Source organism: Loxodonta africana, chromosome 10 (genome assembly GCF_030014295.1).
Source record: "Loxodonta africana isolate mLoxAfr1 chromosome 10, mLoxAfr1.hap2, whole genome shotgun sequence".
Classification (NCBI taxonomy): domain Eukaryota; kingdom Metazoa; phylum Chordata; class Mammalia; order Proboscidea; family Elephantidae; genus Loxodonta; species Loxodonta africana.
The window spans coordinates 106,798,013-106,812,560 of record NC_087351.1 but is presented as its reverse complement, the minus strand read 5'-3'; the positions used below and the strand labels follow the sequence as shown (position 1 = coordinate 106,812,560).

The following is a 14,548-nucleotide window of genomic DNA, read 5'->3' as shown; positions in this document are numbered from 1 at the left end:
AAGCAACCCATGACCAAAGACATAATCTTTGCAAATTCTCCAGAGACTGTCCTGCATGCATTCAAGCCTCCATGCCTCAGAGCTCCCATGGGTGCTAATTCTTTCATACCTATGCCCCACCCTGGCTGGACTCAATACATCCTGCCATTTGAATATCTGGCCTGGCTACCCTCACCCTCTTTTCTGCTTCACAGAGATTTGGCTCATCCCAGGTTGAGACCTCATCTCAGCCTCATCCCCCATTTTTGGCTTCATTATTCCTGTCTCAGCCCCCTACCTAACCCAATACTGGATTGCAAATTTCTTAAGGACAGAAATTACATTTCATTCTTCTTTTATCCCCCACAGAATTAGTTCCACAGTAGGAACAAAGAAAATAGCTCCTTTTTTTTTTCTTATTTGAGGCCAACGTAAATGCCAAGTGCACAGTATTAATTAGGTCATGGATCATACAACATGTAGTATCTCCTATCTCAGGCTTTGTCAGTGTGCCCCACAGCTTCCTTGGTTTTTCCAAACGTAAATGGAGCTCCTGGAAAGTGTGAGAAGCGAGTCTCAAGCCTACCTGGACAAGCAGAAGGAGGTTTGTGTCTGGTAAAGGAGATTTGAGCTTCAGGGCCTGCAGCAGTTCTAGGACAACGCTACGAGACAAGTAGAACTTATCCCGCTCCTAATAAAACAAAACACAAGAATGTAAGCAACCACTACAACGTTCAGTGAGAATAGACTGATGTTGGGAAGGGCTTCCAGAAGGTTCACAAATCAGAAATAAAAACTAGTATTTAAAAATATATAATGAGCTGTCCTTAAGAAATAAAACTAAAAAGAAACAAAAAAGGCATTCATGTCTGTACTGATGCACTGAGAGCACGTAATTTAATGGAAAAGAGAAAGATAAGCTGTTGTTGCTAGCTGCTCCCGAGTCAATGCTGACTCACGGCAACTCCTGTGTACAGAGCAGAACCACACTTCATAGGGTCTTCAAGGCTGAGACCTTCTGGAAGCAGATCCACAGGACTTACTTCCTAGGAGGCTCAATGGGTTTGAACCACCAACTTTTTTTTTTTGGAAGTGGCATTTTTTTTTTTTTAATTGTACTTTAGATGCAGGTTTACAGAACAAACTAGTTTCTCATTGAATAGTTAGCACCTGCATTGTTCTACGACATTGGTTAACAAGCCCACAACATGTCAGCATTCTCCCTTCTCAAGCCTGGGTTCCCTACAACCAGCTTTCCTGTTCCCTCTTGCCTTCCAGTCCCTGCCCCAGGGCTGGTGTGCCCCTTTAATCTTGTTTTGTTCCATGGGCCTGTCCAATCTTTGGCTGAAGGGTGAACCTCAGGAGTGACCTCATTACTGCACTGAAAGGGTGTCCGGGGGCCATTCTTTCAGGGTTTCTCCAGTCTCTGTCAGGCCAAAAAGTCTTTTGTTCTACATTTTTCTCCACCTGTCAGGGAGCCTCTATTGTGATCCCTGTCAGAGCAGTCCGTGGTGGTAGCCGGGCACCATCTCGTTGTTCTGGACTCAGTCTGGTAGAGGCCGTGGTAGATGTGGTCCATTAGAGAGGGTGAACCACCAACTTTTCAGTTAGCAATCTAGTGCTTAACCATTTGCGGCCAGGCAGGGACATTAAAGATAGGCTAGCTTTAAATATTAAAAGCACAGTATTTGCTTCTTATCTGCTTGAGGTCCCAAGAACTGCTGAAATTAAACAAATCTAAAAGTATTTCTTTCAACACAAACGATTTAGAGAGCAATATGCACAACTGTCCAAGGAGTCAACCATCCTCTCAAAAGAGCTTTCTTTTTAAATGGACTGTTTCAAGCTCACAGAGAAATAGGGAGAAAGGAATATATCAAGGACCAATCACCCATCTTTGTTAAATTTTAACATTTTGCTTTGCTTCAACCTTTTGATAATAAATAAAACATAACACAAACAGGTTGAAGCTACAAATATGGTGCTCTCTTTTTTTTCTTCCTTCCTCCCATCCTTAAGGTAACCACTATTTTGAAGCTGGTGCTTATTATTTTATACATGTTTTTATACTTTTATTACATATGTATACCTCCATTATAATGTATACTATTGTTTACCAGGTTTTAAACCTCCTATAAAAGGTATCACAGTATACATACACTTCTGCAACCTGTAATTTTTCTCTATATTTTTAGAATTTATCCCTATTGATACATGTAGTTCTAGTTCTTTCAATTAAATCCAAAACTAACCCACTGCCATGGAGTCGATCTTGAATCATAGTGACTCTACAGGACAGAGTAGAACTGCCCCATAGGGCAGGAGCAGACTGCCACATCTTTCTCCTATGGAGCAGTGGTGGGTGGGTTCGAACCACTAACCTTTCAGTTAACAGCCAATCGCTTTAACCACTTTCAACTGAACTGCTGAATAATATTCTACTGTTAAATACATCAGAATTGATTGATCTGCTCTCCTGTTAATGGAATGTTGGATTGTTTTCAATTTTGTAAGCCTTTTTTGTCAGTATATTATATTGTAAAATATAACATACACACAGAAAAGCATATAAAATACAAATGTACAGTTAAATGGATTGATAAAAATTGAACACTCATGTAATCACCACCCAGGTCAAACAAGAGAACATTGCAAGCACCTTGGAAGGCTGTGTGTTCTTTCCTGATCATAATCAAGTAACTAGAGTCCCTGTGGGTCTGTATCCATTATCTTTTCTTTCTACTCAGTCTTGCTCGTAATATCTTGCCTCCTTATGTGTCTGATTATCTTTGATTTTGTGCTGGATAATATATTGCAAAATTATTTATAGAAATAATTCGAGGCCTAAAATGTTATCTTCCTTCAAAGAACTTTCTGTGCGTTTTTTGCTGGGTATCTGGGAGTACTAACATTCAAGAGTTACCTTAATACACATACAAGGCTTGCAATATCTTATCTTGGGCTGCCCACATGACTTGACACTGAACTGTCCCCATGGGGGGTCTAGTTTACTTCTGGATTATCTTTACTTTGTGGTTCTAGCCAAAAACGGGGGTGGTTTATCAGAGACCCACTCTTTGCAGTTCCCAAATTCTGACTTTTGTCCCCCTACCCCCATTGGTGAAGTAGAGGGTCAGTGAAAAAGAAGACCCTCAACAAGATAGATTGACACAGTGGCTGCAACAATGGGCTCAAACATAGCAACAACTGTGAGGATGGCACAGGACCAGGCGGTGTTTCATTCTGTTGTACATAAGGTCGCTGTGGGTCGGAACTTACAGATACAACAACCACCATGGAATTTCCAAAATTGCAGCTCACCCTCTCAGTCACATCTCCAGATTGATAAATGTCCCCAAGGCAAGCAAGGCCTTCGGAGCCATGCTCACAGCTCTGCATTCCAGTGTTCTCCCAGATAATTCTCCTGGCAATTCTTCTATACCTAGTTAGAAGTTCTCAAAAAATATTTTGTTCAACTGTTTTTTTATCTTTTTAAGTAAGAGGATAGCTTCAAATTATCTAACATTACCAGGATAGAAAGTGTAGGGTTTTTATTGGAATTATACTAGATTTAAAGGTTAATTTGTGGGAATTAGCTATCTTTATGATACCGGGTTCTCATCCATGAGCATGGAATCTGTTTCCACTTATTTAGACCTTTAGTGTTCTTCAGTAATTTTTTCTGGTTAACTCCATAAAGTTCTTGCATTTTTTTCTTAGATTTATTTTTTGTTGTCACAATAAATGTCATTTTTAAAAGTACCTTTTATGGTCATTAGTGGCTGAATATTAAAGGGAGATGACTTCTGGATATTCATTTGTACTCAGCATCCTTGCTGAGCTCTCTTATAAGTTCTAAAAACATGTCTATAGATTCTCTCGGGTTCATTTGTAACCATATCATCTGTAAAAAACGAGAGTTTTATTTATCCTTTCTAATCTTTTTTAATCTTTATACCAGGAGCTCTGGTGGCACAGTGGTTAAGCACTAGACTGTTTGAACCCACCAGACACCCCTTGGGAGAAAGATGTGGCAGTCTGTTGCCGTAAAGTTTATAGCCTTGGAATGGGGGCAGTTCTACTCTGTCCTATGGGGTGGCTATGAGTCGGAATCACCTTAATGGCAACGGGTTAACCCTTATCTCTTTGATTTCTTCTTCCTGTCCTGCTGAACTGATAGGACCTCCAGCACAAAAGTGAGGATAAGCAGTGACAATGGGCATCCTTGACTTATTTATAATTTTAAAGGAACTACTGTTGGCATTTCACCATTAAGTATAATGTTTGCTAGAGGTTTTTGGTAGATATCCTCTATCAAATTAAGGAAATTCCCTTCTATTCCCAGATTGAAAAGAGCTTAATCATAAGTGGGTGATTAGTTATATAGAATGCTTTCCCTGCACTTGTTGAAATAAGGATAAAATTTTTTCTCTTTAATCTGGTAACATGGTGATAATAATTAAAAAAAAAAAAACAACCCACTGCTGTCGAGTCGATTCTGACTCAGAGCGAACATATAGGACAGGGTAGAACTGCCCCATATGGTTTACAAGGCTGTAAATCCTTATGGAAGCGGACTGCCATATCTTTCTCCTGCAGAGTAGCTGGTGGGTTCAAACTGCTGGCCTTTCGGTTAGCAGCCAAGCACTTTAACCACTGTGCCACCAGGGCTCCTCAGTGACATTAATAGATAATTGAACTGCTCTTATATTTCAGGAAAATACCAACTGTCTCATGATGCATTATTTTTTTTTTTGATGCACTGATTTAATATTATTCATCCAGAAACTTTGCTTCTATGAAATATAATTGGCCTATAATTTTCCTTTCCCCTATTGCCCTTCAAGATTCTTTATATGATCACTTGATCCAATCTGCTTATTGTATTGTTGAAATCTTCTAAAGACTTCTTAATTTTTTTTCTGCTTGATCTATCAGTTACTGAAAGAAATGTGTTAAAATTTTCCTTATGATTGGGAAGTCTTTTTGTAATTTTAGTTTTATACATGTTAATGCTATGTTATTAGATGTATATAGTTTTAGAACCACACATTTTCCTGGTGAGTTGTTCCTCTCATCAATATGGTTGCCTTCTTTATACTAATGCTTTTCAACTTAAAGTCAATTTACTAACTTCAACTTTTATTTTCCTGGTGTATCTTTTTAAGCCCTTTTTCTTTCAAATTTTCTCTATGTCTGTGTGTTTTAGGTATGTCTTATAAATAACATGTAGCTGGATTTTAAGAATGTAATATAATTTCTGCCTTTTAACTGGTGAGTCTAGTCTGTTCATATTTATTGTGATTTCTGGAATATTTGGAAATTATTTCTATCATCTTATTTGTGCTTATTCCAGCTTGTTCCATGATTCTCTTTTCGTCTTGACTTTTTATTACTTTTTTTTTTTTGTCTACTTGTTTGGAACTTACACATTCTATTTCTAGTCTGTAGGGTTTATACTTAAAACATTTACATGTATTCTTAAGAGTTACTAATTATCTCTGCCTTCCTTCTGAACGCTACATAGAATGGTTTAACTCCAATCCCCATCCACAACTACCTCTCCCTTCTTACACGTTCTTGTTTTCCAGTATTTTAGTGTGTCCTTGTTTTTCTACACATCAAATTAGTCGTCATTATTATTACTGCTTTATACTGTCAATGATAACCTAGATTCTATGCTTTACCAATTCCTTTAAGTATCATTCCTTCATACTTTCACTCCTTCCTTTTGGGTTCAATTTTCTTCTTCCCGTAGTGTATCTTTTAGTAATAATCTATTAGGAGCAAATTCCCTTTTCTCCTAGTTGTTGGCGTTAAGTGCCGTTGAGTCAGTTCTGACTCTTTTTCGTATTTATTTATCATGATATTGCCTACTGGTCCAGTTGCGAGGATTTTTGTTTTCTTTATGTTAAGGTATAATCCATACTGAAGGCTGTGACCTTTGATCTTCATCAGTAAGTGCTTCAAGTCCTCTACACTTTCAGCAAGCAGGGTTGTGTCATCTGCATAATGCAAGCTGTTAATGAGTCTTCTTCCAATCCTGATGCCCTGTTCTTCTTCATATAGTCCAGCTTCTCGGATTATTTGCTCAGTATACAGATTGAATAGGTATGGTGAAAGGATACAACCCTGACGCATACCTTTCCTGACTTTAAACCATGCAGTATCCCCTTGTTCTGTTCGAACGACTGCCTCTTGATCCATGTACAGATTCCTCAGGAGCACAATTAAGTGTTCTGGAATTCCCATTCTCTGCAATGTTATCCATAATTTGTTATGATCCACACAGTCAAATGCCTTAGCACAGTCAATAAAACACAGGTAAATATCTTTCTGGTATTCTCCGCTTTCATTTCTCCTAGTAGTATACTTATTTAGCCTTTACTCTTAAACAATAGTTGAGCTGGTAGAGAATTTCAGGCAGACAGTTATTTTTTTGTTATCATTTTAAAGACATTTTCCCATTAAGCTCTAGCTTCCCTTGTGCTATTGAGAAGACTGTTGTCCATCTATCTATTGAGTGTTTTCTCTTGATTGCTCTTAACATATTTTGTCTTGGCTGTTCTTCTAAGCTGTACCTACTTATGTAGACTATGCCATGGGCAGATTCAAATTTAGTTTATTTTTAATACTTTTCGGGCTCAAAGTGCTTCCTGAACCTAAGGATTAATAATTTTCATCAATTCTGGAACTTATAAAAATCCTACTTCCCCTCTCTAAAACACTATTAGATGTATGTTAGATCTTCTCATTATACCCTTTATCTCTTTATCTCTCTTGGATGCATTCTACAGAATTTCATCAGATCTAGCCCTCATTTCACCAATGCTCTCTTTGGCTGTGTCCAATTTGCTATTTAACTGTCCATTGAGTTTTTTATATCTGTGACTATTTTTCATTTTTAAGATTTCTACTTGGCCCAAATCTAACTGTTCTTCTTCTTTTCTTTTTTTTTTTTTAAGTGACTAGATATGTTCTCATGTTTTTGATTCATTGTTTATGTGCTTAAAGTAGTCTTTACAGTCTCTATCAGATAGTTCTAATATTGGAAGTTTTAGAGGAATAATCTTGCTGTTTGATGACTCTGCTAACCTGTCTCATGGTAGATTATTTCTACATGTGTTTTGTAACTTTAGATTGTCAGCTCATGTTATCAGGATTTTCACTAGAGGAACTGAGAGGTTAGAGGCTTGCTTTTGAGCTTACTTTTGCCAGACACTCCAAGGTTATTACCAGCTCAGCAACAACGCTATTTGTCTTTTCAGTTTGAGAGCTTCCAGAGCATGGAGGTAAAGTCAAGCTCCAAAGTATCTGAAGACTGGCCCACATTTACTAATCATAAGGAAGTCTATGAATTTTTTTTCTCCCCAGTTTCCAGGCTGAGACAGATACCACTCTTTGTCACCTCCTTATATTTTCTTCCCCCAGACCACCCGCTTACCAAGTATGACCTTCCAGAGTTTCTGACCTTGTGCTGGGGATGGCTCAGCGCCCACACCCACCTTCCCTGATGTGGGCTTTAAAGTCGCACCACTAAACTACCAGAACAAGCAACTCTCTTGCCCTAAGGCTGCTCATTTGCTTACCACTCTGGTTCTCAATTCCCTCTTCATCTTTGCCCCTTGCATTTTTATAAAATTAGCTATACATTTAAAATCATGTTTATTACATTTCAGCCAGCATTTCTAGTATTTTAAGTGCAATAGTTTTCAGGTTATCTAGAATGCCATATTACCGGAGAGGGAAGTCTCCAGAGCTCTTACTTTTTAAATTCCTTTTCTTTGATAACATAAAGGTGAAGGCTCAGTTAGGGACTGTTCTTTCTAATAATCTCACATTATCTTGAGGAAGACAGGAACACTCTAGATTGAAGCTTTCTACAAGTAATAGTCATTTGAGGTTAGACAAATGAGGAGGGGTAGATGACAATATGAAGTGGGAGGCCACTAAATTTATGATGGATTATGAGGGGATATAATGTATAATGAATTTATAATGTATAATGAATACTGAAAACTATAAATATCTTGAATTCATACTCTAGAAGGCCCTTGGCAATAAATACCTATAGCGCACAATATAGGAAGTGTGCACTCATTACGGTTCTTCCTCCAGAAAAATTTATAAACAAATTAAACAAAGAAAAATTTATAAACAAATTAAACTTAAAGAAAATTAAGAAATTAAATGACTTATAAAAATAGAACATCTTTTTGTTGTATTTTTGTATTTGGTACAGTCTCTTACAGATTTTTTTTTTTTTAATGAGAAGAGGAAGAAGTTATTTTTCAGGAAGAATTTGAAAGAAGAAAAAAATGCTGATTATCTTGATAGTTAAAAAACATATTGCTCCAGGCGGGGTAGTCAATCCTTGATAATCAGAAAAACCAAAGAGCAAGTTATCATGGAGCACTTAACATGGGTGAATGGATGGACACGAGATGATAAGAAAGGAAAATGATGTCTTAAATAGAATGAAAGCCTACTAAAATTAGATTTTTTATGAGGAAAATAAAGGCTGCATAGAAGTGGGCAACATGAATAAAAGAGCATTTTGAATGTACAAGAGAAACAGAGACCCCACTGAAAACAAACTCGGAAAATTTAGAAACAGGCAGGGTAACATTTGTACATTGTTCTTAAGGACAGAAACTCTCCTAGTTTGTCCTGCCTTCTGCTTTTCCACGAGAACAGTGCCTACCAGCTCTGACAATGCTGCCATAGCCACCGGGGCAAATAGTACTTTTCCACTTTCTCAGTGGAGGGCAGGAGTGCTAAAGATAATACAATAAAGAAACCATTATTAAGGCAAGATGACAAAAGATGAGATTACAATCTCAGAGGCTAAGAGCCCAGAACCAGGGAGATAGACAAATGAAGAGAAAGAGCTCTCCACAGGGTTTTATAAATGACAAGCCAATATTTTTCTACTTTGGGTATAAAAGTGATATGTGGTGATGGCTTGCCCACTAATCATGGGATGGTGAACTTGAAGAGGATCTTAAGAGGTCATTTCAGCCATCATCTCATTTCATTCAAAATTCCTCTTCCCTTTTAAGCCCTTCATCCACGTGACCCTCAACTCTCTAAATTCACATACTTTAGACATACCGTATGTATGTGTGTAGAAAGAATTTCCTTCCAATGACATTTGTAAGACCTCAGTAGAATTACTCACTTTTCAGCTCTATTGAAGCAAGTAGCTCAACAGGAATTTAACATTGATTAGAAAGAATATATTTCAGTCTTCAATTTCACGGGAACACAAGTAGATGTGACCTCACCTTAGTGAAAGCTCGGTAGCACAAGCCGCACAGTTCCACCAGGTAGGCCAGAGTGAAGACGGCATTCTGGATCACAAAGCTGAGCAGTTTTGAAAATGGTTCCAACAAACTCTGAAATGAGATTGGGGTCAAATAAAATCAATTGGTGGTTCCTTCATAAAAATAAATAAAAGTTTTAAAGGTCTGATAATACTTTAACATAATGGGTTTTTTTTTTTTTTTGAAAGACCTGTTGCCAGGAGGCTAGTGTAGCAACCCTGTTGGTCTAACAAGAACAGAGCTGCATCTTCAATCAACAAGTCAAAGAGCATGGTTTAATCATTGTACAGCTGGGGTGGCGGAACGCGTTCTTCCATGTGGCATCATTTACAAACCTACCTAACATCACCCCTATCCATATGACCACCCCCCAAACAATCAAGACTCTGTGAAGTTTGCATTAGGATCTTCCACTCCCTTTCTCAGGATCTTTAAACATCTATATGGGTTTATCAGATCCAGATCCTCTATAAGCCTGTTATCACTGTTGAGTACTGCGAACTACCCTTGTGTGTAAGTACCAAAGTACTATTAGCTTCATACTCTCATCACAACCCATCCTCCTGCTAATCTTTATCAGGTAGCCATTTTCATTCTTGGTTTCCCCATTGGAATCCCACTAGAGTCAGTTTTAGTTCCTTATGATTTCTTAAGTCATTTAAAAACACTCATTGAGCACCTACTAAATGTCAGGCAGAACTAGACACTTCCATATAGTTTATCTTATTTAAATTTCTTATAACTACCCTGGGGAGACAGTATGCTATAATGGTTAATGACACAAGCTCTAGAATCTGACACACATGGGTTCTAACTCTTGCTCTTTGTGCTCTTGAACAAGTGGTTTAACCTCTCTGCAACTTAGTTTTCTCCTCTGTAAAATGGGAACAATAAGAACTTCCACCTCATTTGGGTTGTTGTGAAAATTAGAGGAGATAATGTATGAAAAGCACTTGGCCAAAGTTGGCCCTCCATCAGTGTTAGCTATGATTTTCACGGTTGACCCTCTGAAAATTTCATATTCCTATTCTGCAGATGAGGTGATTAAGTAGGCAAATTAAGAAACTTGCCTAAGGCCATACAGCTATTGAATGGAATTCAAACCCAAGTTCCAGGGCTTTTTTTCCAGAGGTTGAATTACTTTGCGGAAAAGACAGGATTTTAACTGGGCTCTGAAGGACTTCCATGCCGTGATTCCCACTACTTCTCAACCTCTTTAGTCCTTACTGACTGGATTATAAAAGTAATACCAGCTCAGTGTGCAAACTTAGGAGATGTAGAAAAGGAGAGGAAGTAAAAGTCACCCACATCACCACCTAGTAATAACTTCTTGATATATTTCTCTTTTCCTATACATACCAGTTTACTTAGTTGAAATCTTACATGCATACAGCTCTATATGTTATTATGTAACGTAAGAATTTTCCAATGCCAGTTAAATTCTTCATAATTACCCTTTTAATGGCCACAAAAGCAAGTCAAATGTTATTTTAAATGACATCCTAGTAAATATATTTGTGCACGGTATTTGCATTTTCATTTTCTTCCTTAGAATAGGCTCCCAGAAAAGGAATGATTAAATCAAAAGATACAAGCATTTTTAGCTTCTATTTCCTTACTGATACAAAATGAATTTGTTACATGTTGCTTGCCCTTGAAGATAAATATTATGTCTTTAACTGGTTTGTATCCCCCACAGAAACTCATGTAGTGATTTCCATATAGAAGGTCTTGAAGAAACTCTTTGAAATAGTACTGTCAATTCAGTGCTCTTTGCTATGTATAAATGTTGCCTTGAAATGTAGACAATGGGGGCTGAAATATGTCTCAAGTTGCTATATAATGCATTCTTATTGATTAAAAAGAGAAACCTGAATTCAAGCCTGTATAAAAACTTGCTCTTACATCTATCAGAGTAGCATGGTAATGAGGCCCCTGGTGGTGCAGCGGTTAAGTGCCCAGCTGCTAACCGAAAGGTCGGCAGTTTGAACCTATCAGCTGCTCTGAGGGAGAAAGATGTGGCAGTCTGCTTCAGTAAAGATTACAGCCTTGGAAACCCTATGGGGAAGTTCTACCCTGTCTTGTGAGTTCACTATGAGTTGGAATCAACTCAACAGCAATGGGTTTTTGGTAGCATAGTGATGGGGAAATGTGGTTCAACAACAAGGAACTTGGAATCAAAGGACCTATGATGAAGTCTCAAATCTTCCACCAGCCAACTATGTGACCTTGACCAAGACACTTTATTTCTCTGAGCATGTGTTTCCTTAATCTTTAAATGAGTAGGTTGGGCCAAATGATCTCTAAGCAACTTTCCAGTATAAATACTCCATGAGTCTGTGAAAACACAGTCAAGGGAAATAGTTGCAGGAGACGAGCCTTGTTAGTGTATTAACTAGAAGTTACAGATTATTGCACCACTGCGTATAATGTAGCCCAGAAACACCAGGAAAACCAAGGTAAATGAAACACAGTACTGTACTTCATAAAGCTCACAGGTTCACTGGGAGACTTCAGTGCAATTTAAGCACTAATATAGAGATCTCTACCGAGTACTGTGAGGTCTGCTACAGGAGGAAGTTGCCTCAGAGGATATGAGCATTTTTACTTACATGGGATCTTGAAGAATGAGAAGCCCACCACAGAGACAGGGATATAAAGCATTTCAGGCAAAGCACATGGCCTAAGCAAAGGCAAAAAACAAAACCAAACCCACTGCCATTGAGTCGATTCTGACTCATATCGACCCTACAGGACAGAGTAGAACTGCCCCATTGGGTTTGCAAGGAGGGCCTGGTGGATTCAAACTGCCGACCTTTTGGTTAGCAGCTGCAGCTCTTAACCACTACGCCACCAGGGTTTCCAAGCAAAGGCAAAGGCAAGGACGTATGAAATTAAATATGATTATATATGTAAAGCACTTAACACAACGCCTGCCATATGGTCAGTGTTCAACAAATGGCTGTGGTTGTTTTGATGATGACAGTAATAATTATTACAAAAGTGCACAGGCATGAGAATAGGACAAGCTAGCTAAAGATTAAACAGGAAAAGTAGGCTGTTGTGAAGTATCTCCCGTGTGCCATATTAAGGAATTTGGACGTTACCATGAAAACAATAAAGAGTCAGCAAAGATTTTTCAGTAAGGAATTAACATGGTGACATCTAAGCTTAGGAGGATCACCTTGTTGTCAGTAGAATGGAGGACGGATCTGTGGGCGTGGCTCAGGACTGGGAAGTGTTCTTGCTGCAGTGTGCTGCCGACTCATAGGGACTACGTAGGACAGAGAAGAACTACCCAAAGGGTTTCCTAGGCTATCATCTTTATGGGAGCAGATCACCAGGTCTTTTCTCCCACAGAGCCACTGGGTGGGTTTGAACTACCCACCTTTCGGTTAGCAGTGGAGCACTTATCCATTGTGCCACCAGGACTCCTACTTTTTTAAGGACTGGGAAGACTTATTATTAAAAAATGGTATTGTGATGTTCTAGACCTCTTCGTGCTAGTCACTGACCTAGCAGCAGGAGAGGAAAAGAGGCTGAAAGTGCAGCATCCAGTGTGCAGTAACTGTGTCTTCAGCACCGCTACATGTCTGTCTTTTTAGGTTACATAATAATTTAATAACCAACTGGTTGTTTTCTTCTGAAACATACATACCCTTGTGGCATTCGTAGTGGGTATCTTCAAGAGGCAAATCATAATTCTCAAACTGGAATCTAAAGAACACTGTAAACAAATATAAGAAAGGCATGTCAATGTCTTTCTTAACATTTCTTTTGCTTGAAATACATCCTTTAAGCACATCGTTAGAAAAAAAAAAAAAAACCTGAAGCATAACTGCCTCTCTGCAGCTGTCCCGTGCCATTTGTTCATGTTGAAAAAAATTATTCTTGAGTTAAAAATAATTAAATAATTAATTACATAATGAAACAATATTAATCAATTAAATAATTAAGCACAGCTCCTAAGCTTTCTTTTCTCAAAGAAAAATGTAAAATTAAATCAGACAGAAAACTGAATAGATAACTGGATGAAGAGATGGACTGACATCTGAATAGTTAGATATCAACTATGTCCAACTCTAAAGAGGTACACTAATTGCTGAGAGGCCATGTCGGGGAAAAATGAAAAAATTACTCAGATCTGTTCAACCATTAGGCTCATTAGTCCGCACAGGAACTAGTTTAATCTACCCTTTCTCTACGAACTAGTTTAATCTACCCTTTCTCTACGACTAAAAGATAATGACAAAAACTTGAGAAAATGCAATAAAATTTCTACAACAGAAAATCGTGCCTCACAAATCTATTATGGCAAGGTTCCACATCAAAATGCATTTTTTAAATTGAGTTCAGTGGGATGTGGGGAAAATGTTACAGCAAGAATAAAGAATTAGGTTATTTAACATTTTTAGAATCTCCCAATAGCAGGACACAGTTAAACACCTGCAGCTGGGTATGACACCAACCTCTTTAAGACGACACAGACTAAGCCAGTGGTTCTCCAAGCATGCACCCTACCTGGAAACATGTTAGAAATGCAATTTCTCAGGCTCCACCCAATCCTATTAAATCAAGACGTGGGGGTAGGTTCCACTAATCTGTGTTTTACCAAGCCCTTCTGGGGATACTGGTGCAAATTAAAAATGTGAGAACCACTTCTCTAAATTGATGAGAAAATACAAAAAGTTTTTCACATGGTGGGGGGAGAGGAGGGCAGAAGATGTTAGAGGCAGTGCCCAGATCTCAGATCTCACCTAACCCACCCGCTGCCGTCAAGTCGATTCCCACTCATAGCGACCCTATAGGACAGAGTAGAACTGCCCCATAGAGTTTCCAAGGAGTGCCTGGTGGATTCAAACTGCTGACCTCTTGCTTAGCAGCTATAGCATTTAACCACTACCCCACCAGGGTTAAAATCAGGAAATTTCATCTTGAAAAGAAGTGGGGAAGATCTGACAACGCCAAGCCTGCAATCCCACATAACAACAATTAGCTGGCATGGGGTGGCAGCTTACATCTTTGGAAGAGATGATGCTTTCTAGTACTCAAGGGTCTCAATTCCCGCTATTGTCTCATCTCACTCTGCTCATTAACCTGGCATGCAATATCCCCTAGAGGCAGGGCTGACTGTTAACGAAATTTTAGGCTCACCAGTTGTTTACACCTGGCAGCCTTTCCAAATGGTCAGTGTTCAAGTAAAATATTTTAACTCTGGCATTTGGACTTGCCCCACCTGCCCC

General features: G+C 38.5%; 1 protein-coding gene across 3 annotated transcripts in view; it reads right to left on the bottom strand.

Annotated features, from left to right (window-relative positions):
* UNC79 (unc-79 homolog, NALCN channel complex subunit) overlaps positions 1-14,548 on the bottom strand; it is a 202,209-nt gene that overhangs the window by 32,829 nt on the left and 154,832 nt on the right. For all 3 annotated transcript variants that reach the window (XM_064292905.1, XM_064292906.1, XM_064292907.1), the window contains 3 exons: positions 12,964-13,032; positions 9,267-9,377; positions 566-670 (listed from right to left, as the gene is read on the bottom strand). In XM_064292905.1, coding sequence (XP_064148975.1) covers positions 566-670; positions 9,267-9,377; positions 12,964-13,032 — 285 coding nt within the window. The remainder of the gene's footprint in view (positions 1-565; positions 671-9,266; positions 9,378-12,963; positions 13,033-14,548) is intronic.